The 16777-nt window shown below is 47.0% G+C and overlaps 1 protein-coding gene across 1 annotated transcript; it reads right to left on the bottom strand.

Moving 5' to 3' along the window:
- Positions 1–10212: 10212 nt before the first annotated feature.
- On the bottom strand, positions 10213–12840 carry LOC128803380 (tubulin beta-2 chain). Its single transcript, XM_053970289.1, has 4 exons — positions 12709–12840; positions 12095–12203; positions 11720–11830; positions 10213–11505 (listed from the first exon to the last, which is right to left on the bottom strand). Exons 1-4 carry the CDS (start codon positions 12763–12765, stop codon positions 10445–10447), a joined length of 1338 nt encoding a protein of 445 aa, XP_053826264.1. The 5' UTR covers positions 12766–12840; the 3' UTR covers positions 10213–10444.
- Between the last annotated feature and the right edge of the window lie 3937 nt (positions 12841–16777).

The raw sequence follows: 16777 nt of genomic DNA, 5'->3' as shown, positions 1-16777 counted from the left end.
GGCTGGTAAAGAGGATGCAAAACAGTGTACCTTGTGTTCAGCATAATGGAATTGGAGAGAGTTCACCTTAAGCACAACATTAAAGCACCAAGGGGACAGCATGGTGATGCAAGCTCTAAAACTTTGCGAAGTATCAACAGGCTCAGCATAGTTAACATTGTTTATTTTGTGAAGGCTTTTGAACTGTCTCCTATAACATCCCTGTAGGCCAAGTTGATGAGGTATGGCCTAGATAAATGGACAGTGAGATGGAGTGAAAACTGGCTGAACTGCCAAGCTGAAGGGCTTAACATCAGCAACATGAAATTCATGTTGAAGCCAGACACTGGTGCCATACTCCAGTGGCTGATCCTTGGCCAACACCATTTAACTGCTTCATTAATTAGTTAAATGGCAAGAGAGTGCACCCTCAGCAAGTCTACTGATGATACAAAACTGGGAGGAGGGTCTGACACACCAGGGGATTATGCTGCCAATCCAGAGTGACCACAGTAGGCTGGAGAAATAGGCTGACAGGAACCTCATGCAGCTTAACAAAGGGAAGTGCAAAGTCCTGTACCTGGAAAGGGACAACCCACTGAACCAGTACATGCCACATGCTGGGGACCACCCAGATGGAAAGAAGCTTGACCAAAACCTGCCTGGAGATCCTGGTGGAAACCAAGTTGAACATGAGTGAGCAGTGTGTCCTAACAGCAAGGGTTGTCCAGCAACATCCTTGTTTAAGGAAGATTGTTACCAGCAAGTCAAGGAATGGGATAAGCTGTGGTGAGACGCATCTGGAGTTTTACATCCAATTCTGGGCTCCCCAATATAAGAGAGAGATGTCCATTTTGGAGTCAGTCCAATGAAAGCCATGAAGGCAGTTAAGGAAGTGGAGCATCTGTCATACAAGGAGTGGCTGAGAGCTGGGACCAATTTTCCTAGAGAAGGCTCAGGGGAGTCTTATCAGTGTGTATAAATGCTTGATGGGAAGCAGTAAAAAAGATGGAGCCAGGCTCCTCTCAGAGGTGCACAGTGACAGGAGGAGAGGCAGTGGGCATGCCTGAGCAACACATGATATCACATGATTATCAGTGGATGGACACAGACTGAAAAACAGAAATTTGAACATAAAAAAAAAAAAAAATTCAAAACCAAAACCACTTTGCTCTGGTGCAGGTTGCACAGATTGTGGTGTGTCCAGTCTTGGAGTCAGTCAAAACCCTGGTGGGGACAACCCTGATTAACCTTTAGCTGACCTTGTCAGGCAAAGTAAAGGACTAGACTAGATGGTCCGAGAGGTTCTGTCCAACCTCCACAATTGTGTGGTTGTATGAAAGGGAAAGAAAGGAGTGGGAGGCTGTGTGTGATCAGCAACACCAGACTGACAGTTTATTCATCTCAGTTTCTCACTACAGTATAACATTATATTGCAATTACAACACCTTCAAAACAAGAAGATTTTTGCAAAAGTGAGGTAATAATTGATGTGGAAAATCATTATCACTATCAAGAATAAAGTCAGAATGATCAGAACAGTTTACATAATACTCAGGTTAGCTATGCTTAACACAATATAAATCAATGCACAATGTCACCAGTTTCACTCTTTTTATTTATTTATTTATTTTTCTCATCAACAGCAGGAAATCCTAGTGGCTAAAGAAGTACCATATCTTTGCCTGGAATTCGGCTGCTGTGACCTTGAAAAAGTGCTTTGGCTATATTTTCAAAAGTACCTCTCAGTTTGCTCCAGTGAATTGACGTTCTTATCAACTGTAGCTTATTTTCTTCCCTAGTGCAGAAACCTCAGCTGCTGTGAAATGTCATGAGCACAGATTGGCTTAAGCTTTGCAACACAGGGAATTAAGTGTGGTGCTATTCCATGTGGCTTTTGCAATCACAAAATATCCAGGACTGTCACTGCTGGCACTGAGATCTTTTCACCAAATTCTTTAGGAGTTTGTGTTCTTTATATCCCAGCTGTCGTCAGGATTTTCCTTTGACATATTTTGGCAACAGGCAGCTTTTGTTATTGTTCACACCACTTATGCATATACATTTATACTTGCTCTAGGCATAACCCACCTTTTTGGGCAGCAGCAGGCAGTTACGTGTAACTACTGCTGGAACTGCAACACAACTGCATCTCTGGTATCTCTGAGAGATCCACACAGACACTGAAGAGCTTCTTGGGTGCCAGAATATTCCTGGCAATCCACAAAGGCCCGGCTTGAAGCATTATGATTCTTCTCTTGAATACACCTGCACACTCCTTGAAATGTTGTCTTCCCACATGCACACAGTGACCTCCTTTAGAGTTATTCCACTAAGAATTCTTTTATTAGGAAACTAATTCTTAGATACTGTAGTAGTGGTCTCTTTGTAGATTCCCACTGTTTCTTTTAGGGTGGGGATGTAGCTCCAGGTTTTATTCTGTGTACCTAGAGGGAAGTACATATTTATGCATACAAGTTCCTTCATTTTCAGCAATGCTGAACATCCATGAACACACAGTGAACTGAACTAAATGTCAATTACTTGAATGTCAATTCAGAACCTTTCCTTATGGCAAACACTTTAACAAATCTTAGCCATCAATGATACTTCGATATGGGAGTTCCCTATTGTTTTGGGTTTTTTTAATACAGCTCTATAAATTCTAAGTTGTCAGAATAGCAAATGAAAGCAAAAATTCTCCTGTTCATACAAGGGCAGGGCATGTGCCCAGGAACATCCATGGATCCCTTGGCAGCTGAAACTCTGCCACAGCCTCCTCCCTGCCTGCATCAAGCCCTGCCTACCCAGTTTCCAAGGCAACGGTGGAGCCTGGCGATGGAAGCACAAGGGAGGCAACAGGGATCCCGCAACATTTTCATGTCTGTCTGTGATTTCCCATTGTTTGAGAAAGAATCATAAGTGTTCAGATAGGAAAGCTTCTCATCCACACAAAATGTCTGCCCACAGCTTTATTCTCAGTTATTTGTGATGGATGATATAATGCGTTGCTCAGATATTTATATCAGAGACTACATGGCTTTTTGAGTCCTTCTGTTGGTACTCAAATGAGCAGGCTCTGTTCGTTACATTATCATTTGCCTTTTACCTGGTAACCTATGACATTACCAGACTGTATGAAGTCACCTTTGGAACATGATGCTTAATAATTTGCAATATGCATTAAGATAGAAGAATATTCTGCCAGCAAGAGGATGGAATAATTGTGAAAGTGATTTTAATGCTAATAATACAATACCTAAAAGGGAAATCTATTTTTATTTCAATATTACAATTCACTGCAGGGATCAGAAGCTATTAAATACAACAACGCTGAGCATGTTTTTATGAATGAGCAAAAGCAGTTTCATTGTAGAGCCCTCTGAACTTGTGTTTATTATACCTGAGGGTCTATGTGTTTCATCAAGAACAAAAGAGGAGAGAGGATAAGCGTGTGAGAGAAAATCACATTACAGAGCAATTTGAGACATACTCAATTCTAAAATACCCCATGCACCTTTAGAGGGGAGAACAGTTTCTCAGTGAATCTAATATTTCTTCCACACCATATGGCTCCTCTTGTGAATTTAGATTATAACCTCTGAGAGTCAGGAATTTCTGTGCATGTGCTTGTACAGGACACAGTAAACAGAACCTTGCTTCTGTGGCTTTCAAAGTCACCATAATAAACATGATCACATGTCACAAAACGATTCCAAAAAGGGGAAAATGTGGTGATCATTGTCAGGCAGTGATTTACTGAGAAGATAAGCAAAACAATGCAGCCTCATTATTTCCTTTTGGCACACCAGATGTGATGGAGTAGCAGCCAGATGGCTCCTGCCCCCATCCAGGCTGCATCTACCTTTTTTAGATTGCTCAGTAGATGAAACACATCTCATATCCCTATGAACTGGGTCCTCCAGTCAAGCGATGACTAAGATTCCAGCATCAATATAAATGAAATGCTGATACCATGTTTTCCAGGGCAGTTCATTTCCTGCATGTCATCGAGAACAGGGTACAGATAGAGACTTTGATCTTCTAGTTACTGTTTCTTTTGTTCCTTAGCCTCCTTGCTTTCTTGCAATCTGATAGTTACTTGTAACTCAAACTGACAACTCTGAACTACTTCTTGTGAGGTTTGCTAAGAGATGCCATGGTTTGTGGTGGGATTCAGTGTACATTGTTTAAAATTGTCCAGATTCACTGCAGGAGAGTTTAGGGTGATGTTGCAGTAAGTGGCTGAATCAACCAAATACCTTCTTTTGCTCTCTCCTCCTTCCAGCTGCCCACATTTTCCTCCTTCTTTGCACATGTTCTCCCTCTGGCACAGCACCTAGTAGAAGAAAAACCTTCTTCCACCCCCTCAGTTTTCTGTCATTAACTGTGGAGTTAAGGAAAAGACTGGTAAAAGGGTCAGACATGCCCTGGAGTTGGTAGAGGAAATGACACAGAGGTAACACCTGAAGAGGGGCAAGGGGAATAGGAATCCTTTTCAGCAGTTGGAGAATACTGAATCAGCCCCGCCTATGGACGTAGCCGTTTTCTCAATGCCAATAAAACCTCTAATCCCTGCCTGCTAGGGTGGAGGTGGAAATTTCTTGGCTGAAGTTTCAAAAAAACAGCCACACAAATTTATTAATTATAAGACCAGCATTAGGCTGCATGCAGAGAAGCATGATGTAATAAGTCAGTGCATGAATTTCATTAAGTGTTTGTAAAGCTTGCTGTGAGACCATTTGAATTCTGCTTGAAACCCCTGTTTAATTATTCACTATGGAGGCAGGCAATATATTTCTATTACATTCATGGAAAATGTGAAAACATTTTTCACTGCAAAACAACACAGAACCTTTTACTGAATAAGCAACGCAACTTCTGCCAGGGTAGCCACTTCACTTTAGCCACTCTGGAGCAAGTGTGTTTTTTTTCCAAATTCTGGTTTTTTTTTTTTTGTTTGTTTGTTTGGTTTTTTTTCAGTTTTTTTGTTTGTTTTTTTTTTTTTTTTTTGCAATGAAGGAGGCATTCTTGTGAGAAATGGAAAAAAAGGGAAAAAAATAAAAAAGAAAAAACCCTATGCCTTAAGCTTTCCAAGGAGGCCTAGTGAGAAAAAGAACCTATTATAAAGTATGACAGATGGATAAATTGAGACCAGTTGGAAAATCTCTACACTAGAAGAATCAAATGTTAATAAACAAGAATTTAACAGCATTAACTTGATTTCTTCCCTTACAAGTGGAATTCTGCCCATAAGGGAAAAATGACTTTGAGTGGGGAGGAGGGAATGACCTATTCTTAAATTATTTATTTTTTTACCTAGATATTGTAAATAGATAGCCTTCTTATACACACACTTCAAAGAGACACAATTTTTCTTTCTGTCAGATTCACAAATAAAATTCTTAAAATAGGAGTGAAGCTAGGAGCAGGGAAACAGTTCACTCCTTGTTAAACTTCTCAGGGAGAGGAGTTGTCACCTGTACTGTGTCCTTTGCTGGCAGGATGTCTGGGGATGGGCAGGCTTTCACAGTGAACCCCACACCCTCCCTCTGCCTTGGTTTCCATTGCTCAGAGGGCTCCAGCTGGACAACTGTCCAGGAGACTTGGGGCCAAGAAATGTCTTTTTCCAAAATCTATCATGTCCTGAGGCATTTTCCTGTGATGAAATGCTTCAATTTTGAGCTTTCTTGTAGGCAAGCTAAAGATAAGATCCATTTAAGTGGGAGTATCTGAGAACAAATTGTCTGCTCTTTCCCATTTTAATAAATAACAAACAGACCAGGACAGGTGATCACTGAAGTATCAAAAGGCAGGTGCTTAGTATGAGTGGATTTTATTGGAAGGTGAAAAATTCTCAAATTTTTTTTTTCTTTTTAAGTCACATACAAAATCAGCTCCTTCTCTGTAGAGATTTAGTTTTAGCTGAAGAAAGGGGGAGAAAAAAAACCTTTACTCAGATTACCCCAGACACATATAAAGCATCAAAGGTGCCACAAGCTTTGTTCTGTAGAAATGTAGAAGCAGCTGAAAAAACAAATGGGACAATTGAGAAGGGGATTATTTGTAAACAAAAATCAGTGCCTTCCTTACAATGAACAGGCTTGGAGGAATAATGTTACCCATTACTCCTGTGCAGGCTGCCATTTCTGGAATATATTTGTTCATTATGCTTTAATGTGAAGAGGAAAAGTAGAATAACATCCTTTGGGAGAAAAGTTGTGTATCAAATAATAGGGGATAGCCACATGATTTCTCCAGAGAAGATTTTACTTCCTTATAGCTACAATTGCAAAGAAAAATATTAGGCTTAATTAAACAGAAAACAGTAGTTAAAGCACCTCCCACTGTGAGGCAGAATCTAATATAGATTAACAACCCTTCTTATAAAAGTAGTAATAAAACAATGAGATGTGGGGGGTTGGATTTGGGTTCTTTTGAGTGGGAGAGAGGGGGGGCATTTGGAAAGTGATTTCAGTGGAACAACTATGTAACTTGCCCTACTGAAAGCCATTACTGGGTTTCATCCTCATCTTACACATAACTTGTCTATGGGGATTACAGGGAGGGCAAAGGACAAAGGAAACAAGAGGAGAACGCTTTCTAATGCAGGGAGTATTGTAAGAGGCCCCAGCTTTTTCAAGTGAGGGAAGGAAACTTGTCCCTCTAGCACCACTTTGCCAGAGCTGCTCCAGGACCAGAGCTGTGCTTTGCAGTAGTGCATGGCAGCACCATCCCATAAGGACTCTGTCAGTCCATCACACTTTCTTTAAGCACATAGAGCTTGCATATCTAGAAAAACCTACTAGCACCACACACTTTTGAGCTATGTAGCACATGATATTGTCATCCATGAGCAGATTAGCCTGCACAGATGAGAGGTTTGCCCCGTTTTTGCAGGGAATTCACTGGAGAGAAAAACCAAACATCTGGATTATCTTCTTTCTTCAGGCTTTAAATCCTATTGGCTACTTTGGTTTATTCTGTTCATCACCTCATACCTTGTGGAAGGATACACCTGTCAACAGAATGGGCCTCTGGTTTGATTCTTAGACTATCATGTCACCAGGACCATTTTATACTTAATGCAACCCAATTTTTGATTTATATAGGCACTTGATGTATCTTGGGAAGATGAGAATCATTATTGCTCCCACTTGAAAGACTGGAAAACATCTGTTGGAAAACAGATGCAATCCCATTGCAAGTTTTGAAATATCAAACCACATACTGGATTATATTTCCACCACACTGTTGCTACAATGGTTTAGACTGAAGTTCGAGAAATTAGGAGAGAGGGCATCCCAGTGCTACCATGACTCCTGCCATTTCTATGTAAATTAAACCTGCATGCAGCTGCCTCCTTGTTTTTACAACCTTGTTTATCTTTAACCTCTTGCACTTAACAGCAGTCAAACACTGATTGGTTTCCTTGGTCAAGACACTCTACTAACATGCTTAAAAATTCCACACATTTAACAAAAGGGAATTAAAAAAAAAAAAAAAAAAAAGAGAGGTTGTTCTCTTCCCCAACACAATCAGCTCCAATTGTCAGCAGAAGAGAATGCTTCCCTTCAGGCCACAACTGATCTATTGAAATGAGAATAGATTGCTCTATACTATTAACTTACATCCCAACACAAACCAGTCATTATAAGTGGCTTAATCTGCAGACCACTAAATTTGTATTATCTATCTCCATTTCTTCCAATCAGGATGCCTCATGCAAGACCTTTAACCCTAAATGTATTGTTCATTATATGGACAAATATAAATCTACAGCCAGGAGAGGTTAAGGCAGTCAGATAACCTAATCTGAAATCCTTCCAGTGGTTCCGCTTTCTTTGTGAAACAGAAAAATTGCAACCATAAAGACCGGTGAAGATGCGTCTTTGTTGTTTGGCATATAGCAGTCAGCTCCAGTTTTTATAATGAAAGAGCTCCTAGGTAATAAATACAGCTAAAGATCAAAGATAAACAAAAATAGGTACTGCAGTCCCAGGCCCAGAATGACAGTCAACCTCCCTGATGTTTGACTTACTGTTCCTACCAAGCTTTGAAACTTCTCTTCAAATCTTTCAGTATCCCCTTTTTCTATATTTCTCAACTCCTACTGAAATGATGGTTTGATTTTTAATTTTTAATGTTTATGATTGGCAAATAAGACATGTAGAATTTATGAAAGGACATGTTTCTTTCTAGAGTATTTCTATTTCTGGGTTTTCTTCTGCTAGAACAAAAAAAGAAAAAAAAAAAACCAAAAAAAACCAGACTACAAACAATGGCAAGCCATGTAGGATGGTGTCCTACTTTCTAGGAAGGGAGCTGTAGTGAAATGTGTCACTTGGGTAGCTATATTTAAGGATTAGCTAGAGACAGAGTGTAATTACACTAAGAATTAGACGCTAGACATGTTGAATACTAGTGAAAACTGCTACAGTGTCACAGCTGAAAGGAAGAGCTCTACTATCAAAGACCAAGGTCTTCACTTTTAGTGAAACTGTTTAGATTCGTTTGCTGACTCAAAGCTATATGATCAACAGTTTCAAGTGCAACCCAGCTAGGTAATTTCAAGGCAAGGTTACTGTGGCAACCAGATACAGTGTTATTTCCCCAAAGGGCTTGAGGCAGCATGTATTAACTCAGTTACTAAAACAACCTCAATTTGTCTAATGTTTAATCCTTGAACGGCTCAAGTGTTAAGAAATACAAGTACTGTTGTGGATATACACGGCTGTATTTGTTTACTGACAGTCCAGGTAGTTTAAGAGCTTCTCACTCCTCTGTACACCAGAAACCAAACCTACAAATGAGAGAAAAGCTTTAGGAAGTGCCTGTTGTCCCACACACACCAGTGCAGCCAGGCCCATCAGCAAAGGACAGCATACATTCAGAGCAGTGTCCACAGGCAGAGGACTCAAACAGGCAAGATATTAGTTATGCACAGCAGCTCCCTTTTAATTCTTTTTTCCAGTAATGCCTTGCAAGCATTTCAGCAAAGGCTCACAATAGAGGCTGCACACATGTGAATACCAGCTCTTTCAGAGCAGTAAGGACTGCAGTAATTGTAGCATTGGTAGCAGTTCTCATAGCAACACTTTTTTTTAGTGCAGGACCACTCTCCTAAGTGGTATTTGGATGAAGTAAAGACTAAGCTTACATATGGGGTAACTACTAAACTCCAGGAGGGATTTCACTCTTGCTCTGTAGGAGGATTAGGATCTATGAAACTTTGCTAACTACTGTTAACAATGTAGATTCATTCAGGGTTCTTACATCCCATAAGAAATAGGAACACCAATCCTCCCCTCCCTCATTGCGAAGAAATGACACTTACCTTTGCAAAGATGTGCAGCAGGGTGCAGCTGCACTGCTCTCCCCTGCCTGGGTAGAGGTTCATGTCCTGCTGCAGGGACCAGGAGCAAACAATTGCCCTGTAAACATGTAACTTGGAGACAGCTGTTGTCAGAGGATCTACAGGTGACTAAGATGGTATGGTATGCTCTGGACACGCGTTTGAGCCTAGAAATCTGCCCATCACCCCCTATCTCCTAAAGGGAATTGATTGCCCTGTAGAATCAATCCCTTTACAATTAAGGGCAGGTTAGTGGCTATTTTTGGGAAACAGAAATTTTATTCTTGAAGAGAAAAAGCTTGCATTTTCACTTGAGCTCTCAAGTTGCCTGCTAGTACAAATCTATGCTTCTCTGCATGGAATGTTTGTATTTAGAGAGGAGAGTTGAGGGGAAGAGAAGCGAGCTCAGCACCAAGTCAAATCACAGTCAGCCACCCATATGCCTGTACTACAGTCTGTGGAACAAGTTAAATAAGCTGCTGGATGGCAGTGGGGAAGCCTGCAGCTATCCTGTCAAATCAGTTTTGACAGTCAGTAATGTGGAATTCAATACCTTCTCTCTGACCTCTCTACCATGTATGTCCATAAAGACGAATTGCACAATTCAAGTGCAGTGACTTGTTTTTATCAGATAAAGCAGCTTTTGCCTCAACAGTTAGCTAAGCTGTTAAACACAGGAGTTTCTGCAAACTACCTGGCACCCTTAGCTGAGCTACTATGTGAGTTTTCACGTGCTGCTAAATTCACAGCCTGAGAATTCTTATTTTATTGAGTTTAACCTTTCACTGAGGTTCAGGAATAAACTGAGAAGTGAAGCTACAGAAAACTACACAAAAATTACTTGCTTAATCTAGAAAGAAATAAAGTAGAGGAGACAGTTTAGGACACAAAAAGACTTTATGTTTGAGAAGTTAACCATTTCAACAGAAGACTCTGAAGTATTTTGCAACTACTGTTACATTGGACAGTCAAGGATACAAAACTGCTGACAGAAGCAACAGTGGAGAGCACCAAATTAAAAAATGCATGCTTCAGCACAACTGCACAGATTCCTTCTCTCAATGAATACTTGCCTGCTCAGACTATACTTAACTCCTACCCATATCAACTTTACGCCTCATCCTCTTCTCCTTCCTCTTCAAACTCACCCTGCTCATCAGCAGTGGCATCCTGGTATTGCTGGTATTCAGAGACCAGGTCGTTCATGTTGCTCTCGGCCTCCGTGAACTCCATTTCATCCATGCCCTCGCCGGTGTACCAGTGCAAGAAGGCCTTGCGCCGGAACATGGCCGTGAACTGCTCCGAGATCCTCTTGAAGAGCTCCTGGATGGCCGTGCTGTTGCCGATGAAGGTGGCCGACATCTTGAGGCCGCGCGGGGGGATGTCGCAGACGGCCGTCTTCACGTTGTTGGGGATCCACTCCACAAAGTAGCTGCTGTTCTTGTTCTGCACGTTGAGCATCTGCTCGTCCACCTCCTTCATGGACATGCGTCCCCGGAAGATGGCGGCCACCGTCAGGTAGCGGCCGTGGCGGGGGTCGCAGGCGGCCATCATGTTCTTGGAGTCGAACATCTGCTGCGTCAGCTCGGGCACCGTCAGGGCGCGGTACTGCTGGCTGCCGCGGCTGGTCAGCGGGGCAAAGCCCGGCATGAAGAAGTGCAGCCGCGGGAAAGGCACCATGTTGACCGCCAGCTTGCGCAGGTCGGCGTTCAGCTGGCCGGGGAAGCGAAGGCAGGTGGTCACGCCGCTCATGGTGGCCGACACCAGGTGGTTGAGGTCCCCGTAGGTGGGAGTGGTCAGCTTCAGGGTGCGGAAGCAAATGTCATACAGGGCCTCGTTGTCAATGCAGTAGGTCTCGTCCGTGTTCTCCACCAGCTGGTGCACAGAGAGGGTGGCATTGTAGGGCTCCACCACCGTGTCCGACACCTTGGGCGAGGGCATCACGCTGAAGGTGTTCATGATGCGGTCGGGGTACTCCTCCCGGATCTTGCTGATCAGGAGGGTGCCCATGCCAGAGCCCGTGCCTCCGCCCAGCGAGTGGGTCAGCTGGAAGCCCTGGAGGCAGTCGCAGCTCTCCGACTCCTTCCTCACCACATCCAGCACAGAGTCCACCAGCTCAGCGCCTTCCGTGTAGTGCCCCTTGGCCCAGTTGTTGCCAGCCCCGCTCTGACCTGCAGGGCAGACCACAAGCCAGGTGCCACATGAGCGCCCCAGGGACAAACACAGATGATGCCACTGCCCCTTCCCCATGGCCCCTCCCCTCTCTTCCATCCCCACTCTGCTATGGGGATTGAAGTTCCCCAGGGTCACTTGCATGCCCACACCAAGCCTTTTCTGTGTGTGGAGTTTCTGCTCTGGGAACTCCTCCATGCCACAGTCACTCACCAAAGACAAAGTTGTCGGGACGGAAGATCTGTCCAAAGGGGCCGGAGCGCACGGAGTCCATGGTGCCGGGTTCCAGGTCGACGAGGATGGCACGGGGGACATACTTATTACCTGTGGGAGGAACCAGCAGCAGCATTACAGCCCCGCAGTCGGCAGGCAGTGTCACAGGAGCCCTGCTGTGCTCCCATCCACTTCCCCTCGATTTGCTGCTGAGGACATGGAGGGTGTGGGAATTTGGAAAGATCCGTAAATATGAAAACAAAGCAGCCATTTAAGCTGTGCTGGGGCGTCTCCCACTGCGGGGAGGGCTGGGGGACCCCTGCCTACACACCCTTTGCCCCCTCCCCCGGGAAGCTCATTACAGAGAGGCGTTACCGGTGGCTTCATTGTAGTAGACGTTGATCCTCTCCAGCTGCAGGTCGCTGTCCCCGTGGTAGCTGCCCGTGGGGTCGATGCCGTGCTCATCGCTGATGACCTCCCAGAACTAAAGGGACAGAAGGGTGGTCAGTGCTGCCACGCCCCTCTCTCGCCCCCCGGTCAAATCCCCGCCACGTGGCGCGCGGGGATTCGCCGCGCGTGGGTGCGGCCCCCCGGCCAGAACCGAGCCGCTACCGCGCCCTGCACACTCCCCCCCACCGACGGGAGGGGTGTGGCACTGCCCGGCGCCCCTTCCCCCGCCCGCCTGGGACCCCTGCAGCCCGCGAGGGGCTGATGGACAGCAGCTGATGCCCCCGCCCTACTCTTCTTCCCCAAGGCATGCCGCACCCACGGCGCGGAAGCCCCACCGTGCTTCCCCCTAAGGTGGAACAGCCGGGACCCGTCCCGCGCGGACCCTCCCAGGGACGGGCGAGCCCGATGGTGCTCCGCCGCGGGAAGCCGGGAATTCTCCCTCCCGGCAGCGCTATCCCCGGCACACGCGGAGCCCGGCTGAGAGGGCACCGCCCAAACGCGCGGAGTCCCGGGCGGACGAGCGGATCGCTAGTCCATACCTTGGCGCCAATCTGATTGCCGCACTGCCCGGCTTGGATGTGCACGATCTCACGCATGGTGCCGGTGTCCGAAGGTGCCGCCCCGCTGCTCCTGCCGCCTTCACCGCCTGCTCCGCCCGCTCCCGCACTCGCCGCTGCGGCGGCCGCGCCCCTCGCCGCCCCTTAAATCGGGCGCCGCGCCCCGCCCCCGGTGACGTCATGCGGGAGCAGCGCGCAGTCAATGAGCGCGCGGGGGTGGGGCGGGCCCGGGCATTGTGTCGCGTGGGGGGCGTGGCCTGGCGCGGAAAGGGCGTGGCCGGGGCGTGGCCGGCGGCAGCGGTCGGGGCGCGCCGCCGCCGCCCCGGTTCGGCGCTGACAGCGGGGACAAAGGCGCCGAGCGCCACATGGGGTGGCCGAGCCGGGCCGAGCCGCCCACGTGTGAACCGCGGAACCTCCCTGCGGCCGCCGTCCCGCTCTTCGCCCTCCCGCGTCCGCCGCCGCCGCAGCCTTTTGTTCCCCGTGAAGCGCAGCCTTCCCTGCCGCAGCAGCGGGCGTTGCCGTCGGGGGGTTGGGAGGGGGAACCCCGCGGCTGCCTCCGCCCCCCCGCCAGTGTCTCGTTCACACGGTGCCAGCGGGACACTCCCTCCCCGTGGAGGCACCGTGTACCCGCCGGCATCACCAGACGCCCGTGGTTGCCGCCCGTTTGCCCGCACAAGCCCGCACCGGTGGTCAGGAGCCCCGCGCCCTGACCCGGTTTATCCACTCCTGGCACGACGCGGGTGGGCTTCCCTCCAGCACGGGCTGCGGTGATGCTGTCCGCCAGCCCTGCCTGCCCTCGGGCGGTCCCTGCCTGCCTCTCCTCGGTGCCGAGCTCGGCTTCTCTTTCTATGCCTAAAAAGGTCGGATTCGGTCCGAAGCTGAGCCTGGAGCCGCTCTCCAGCCAAGCGCCCTGCTCTGCGCTGTCACCCGTCCGGCCGCAGCCACCAGCGAGCCGCAAGCAGACAATAGCGCGGGTGCTGCTGCACAGGGCCGGGGGCTTGAGGGGGGTGGTTCCCTCAGCTCTGCAGCAAACGGGTCTTGCTCTTCGCCGCTTCGTTGCGGATTTACAGATGCTGAGGGATGAAGAAAGGAAGGGCGGGGGGCGGGGAGCAGGAGACGGTTGAACATGTGGTCTCCAGAAATGATTTTTGGTCCCTCACTTTATTTTCCAGCAGCCCCGTATGTCACCGCGGGCATTACAGGGGTGGCGGGGGCCGCGGCAGCGGGCAGGGCACGGCACTTGCCCACGCCGCGGGAGGAGGAGGAGGAGGTCGCGAGGAGGAAGAGCACGGGCAGGGCGGCACGGTTCCCGCCGTGCCCGGTGCCCTTCGGGGCGGTCAGTCCGGCGTGGCGGCTCCTCGTCGGCATCGCCTGATTCTCACCACGGTCTCGGTGTGCGTGTGCAGCGGAGGGAGGGTGCGGTTCCCTCGGGAGGCTGCTCCGAGACACCGACAGCCCAGGCAGGCTCCCCGTAGCCAGCGCCGGGCGGGACTCGGCTACCCCATTTTAGTGACCAGCTAGATGAAGGCTACTTCATTTATTCTACACTTCAGCTACTCTAGAGGTGCAGATTAAAGCATATCACCATTTTCAACCAATTATTTCTTCAATATATTTCTTCTTCTTTCTCCCTCCTTTGTTCTGTACACGTGCCGATGTCCCTAATCTCTGTAACCTGGTTTATGCAGATCGACAACCTTGCCGATGCCTCTAGATCTGATTTTACCTTTTTCCAAGGCAATCCTCAGCACAACCTGGTTTCCTCTGATTGATATACCAACGCATCCACACCTTTCTTTTGTTTGCCTTACGGTGAGAAGGCATCCCATCTCCAAAAGGCGTGCTAGAAAATACAGCCTCACGTTTGTCTCTTCAGTAGTGATTTTGAGGAAAATTAATCCTATCATTTGCAGTCCCTGTGAAATCTGTTTTTACTGGCCTAAGCCAGGAACAATTTAACTGTTTGGTTGACTACGCTTCACAAACAATGTGTAGCTGTAATTCCAAACGAACATTTTTTTGTGGCATGCTAACTGCATAATCAACATCCTCATCTATAGTTATTTGTTCAAGAATAGTTTGCAGATTAGCAGCTCCAGGGGACCACTGACCGCTTCAGGTAATGCTTCAAAGTAATGCCAGTCTTTCCCATGGCTGCGGCGGGTGTACTCCTGAAAACCCTGTCACAGCAAAACTCGGTGACAGCAGAGCTGGTGCAAAATACAGGTACTGTGACTGTTTGCTACTGTTATTTCCAAGTATCCTGCATGTTGTACACTGCATATTAGTTTTTTACGAGGAGATAACTGACATTTCGGTGCGAAGGAGAGTAGCTGATTTTACACATCCTCCATACCTACGCTAAGCTCATTCCTAACAGCTTGAGGCTTCAAAGGAAGCCATTTTAAAATCCAATTCAGGGAAAACAGATTATTAACAGTGGAGGAAAGAAACCCACCCCAACAGCTTTGCCTTAAAATAAACTAATACACCTCTTTGAAGCAGGGGAGATTCAAGTATATCTACTATATAGAACTTGTTGAGACTGTAAGAAAAATAAAATAGGTGAAATGTTTATTTTTAAAATAAATAGCTGCTTTTCAGAGGGATGAGAGAGGAAACCCAGGTATAGCTTTTCTGCAGCGCCTAGCCCAGACTCCTTAGAGGTGAATGGCAGACGTTCAAATCACTTCAGGAGACTTCAAAGTCCATTTTAATTCTAAGGTGAGTGTTTGGGACGGAAGGCTCCTCAAAGGTTCAGCACAGCTTGTTGTGAATTACTTGCAGAAAAATGAAGTGTTCAGCTGTTGGCTGCCCGTGCCTCTCTCCCCCCTCTCTGGATCTGCCTCACACTGCTGTGTCTGTCAGCGCAGCCCCTGCCCCAGCCTCGGGGCCGGCCCTGGCTGGGCTCCTCCATCCCCATCTCCCCGGCAACCGCCCCCCCGCCCGGCAGAAACGAGCTGCACAAAAAACAAACAAACAAAAAAACCCAAAAAAAAGAACAACAAAAAAAAAGAGCCTGCAACATTTTTACTCGCCAGGCTCATTTCCCAGGGTGTAAAGGCACTGTGGGTAGGGGACTGCGGAAACGGCGGCAGGGCGGGTGAAATGCCAGCTTGCAAGACTGTTCACAGTCGTTCTCGATATTAGAGAGAAGGGCGTTAGAAGAACAGAGAAGGATATTAGAAGAAGAACACAATCACAGTCAAGAGTTTGTTTAACGAAACTCAGAGGATCAGCCCAGTTTTATCCAGTTTTATCCAGTTTTATCTCCTCACTCTCTTTTGCAGTTCCCATTCTCCCACTACAAGGTTGGGTGTGATCACAGTCAGAGCCGCTGTCTTACGCTATTGAAGTGAGCACTGATGAGAGAAAGTCCTGGTTTACTTGCTGGATGCAGAAGGTTGCAAAAGCCAGCTAACAAAAGCCCAAGGGAAAGACTTAGTCATTTTAATTTATAATAGAAAATATGTGCTTTTGTGGAATGTGCTGCAGCATAGTTTGTGGGTCATTAGAACGTTTGTTCTAAAAAAAACTTGGACCTGTCCCATGGCTCAGCATCACATTTCATGGAGATCCCACTCCTTGTCTGTGGCTCATCTCAGAAGGATGGAAATTCCTTACAGACCTTGAAGTTATGCCCAAACCCCCAAGAGAGGCACCTAGACCTTCTGTATATTGAGGGAAAGGATGCTGTACTATAAAAAAATTAGAAGTTTGGACTCTCATGAGTTGGGGTCTTAGACCATAGACCAAGCTAGACATCTAAGGTGGCTCATTAGGTCATTTAGGGCAAGCCAATATTTTGTTCCTCAGTGTGAATCATTGTAACTCAGCAGAGAGTCAGTGACGGGCGGGCTGGGAAGACCTTGGGTACATTTGAGAGGAACTCAGAGTGGTGCAGGTGGAGAAGGAACATTTTGAAAACAAAATTTTGTTGGGTATCTCGTTTCTATGTGTCTTCATGGTTTTGTGTACAGATTGTTTGCAGTCTGTGTCAGTGGCTGGAGCCACCTGTGCCAGCTGCTGGGACAGGACAAGGCTGGTAGTA

The sequence above is a fragment of the Vidua macroura genome, chromosome 1 (assembly GCF_024509145.1).
Source record: "Vidua macroura isolate BioBank_ID:100142 chromosome 1, ASM2450914v1, whole genome shotgun sequence".
Taxonomy (NCBI): Eukaryota; Metazoa; Chordata; class Aves; order Passeriformes; family Viduidae; genus Vidua; species Vidua macroura.
The sequence above is the reverse complement of the archived record's forward strand: the minus strand, read 5'-3'. Positions and strand labels throughout refer to the sequence as shown.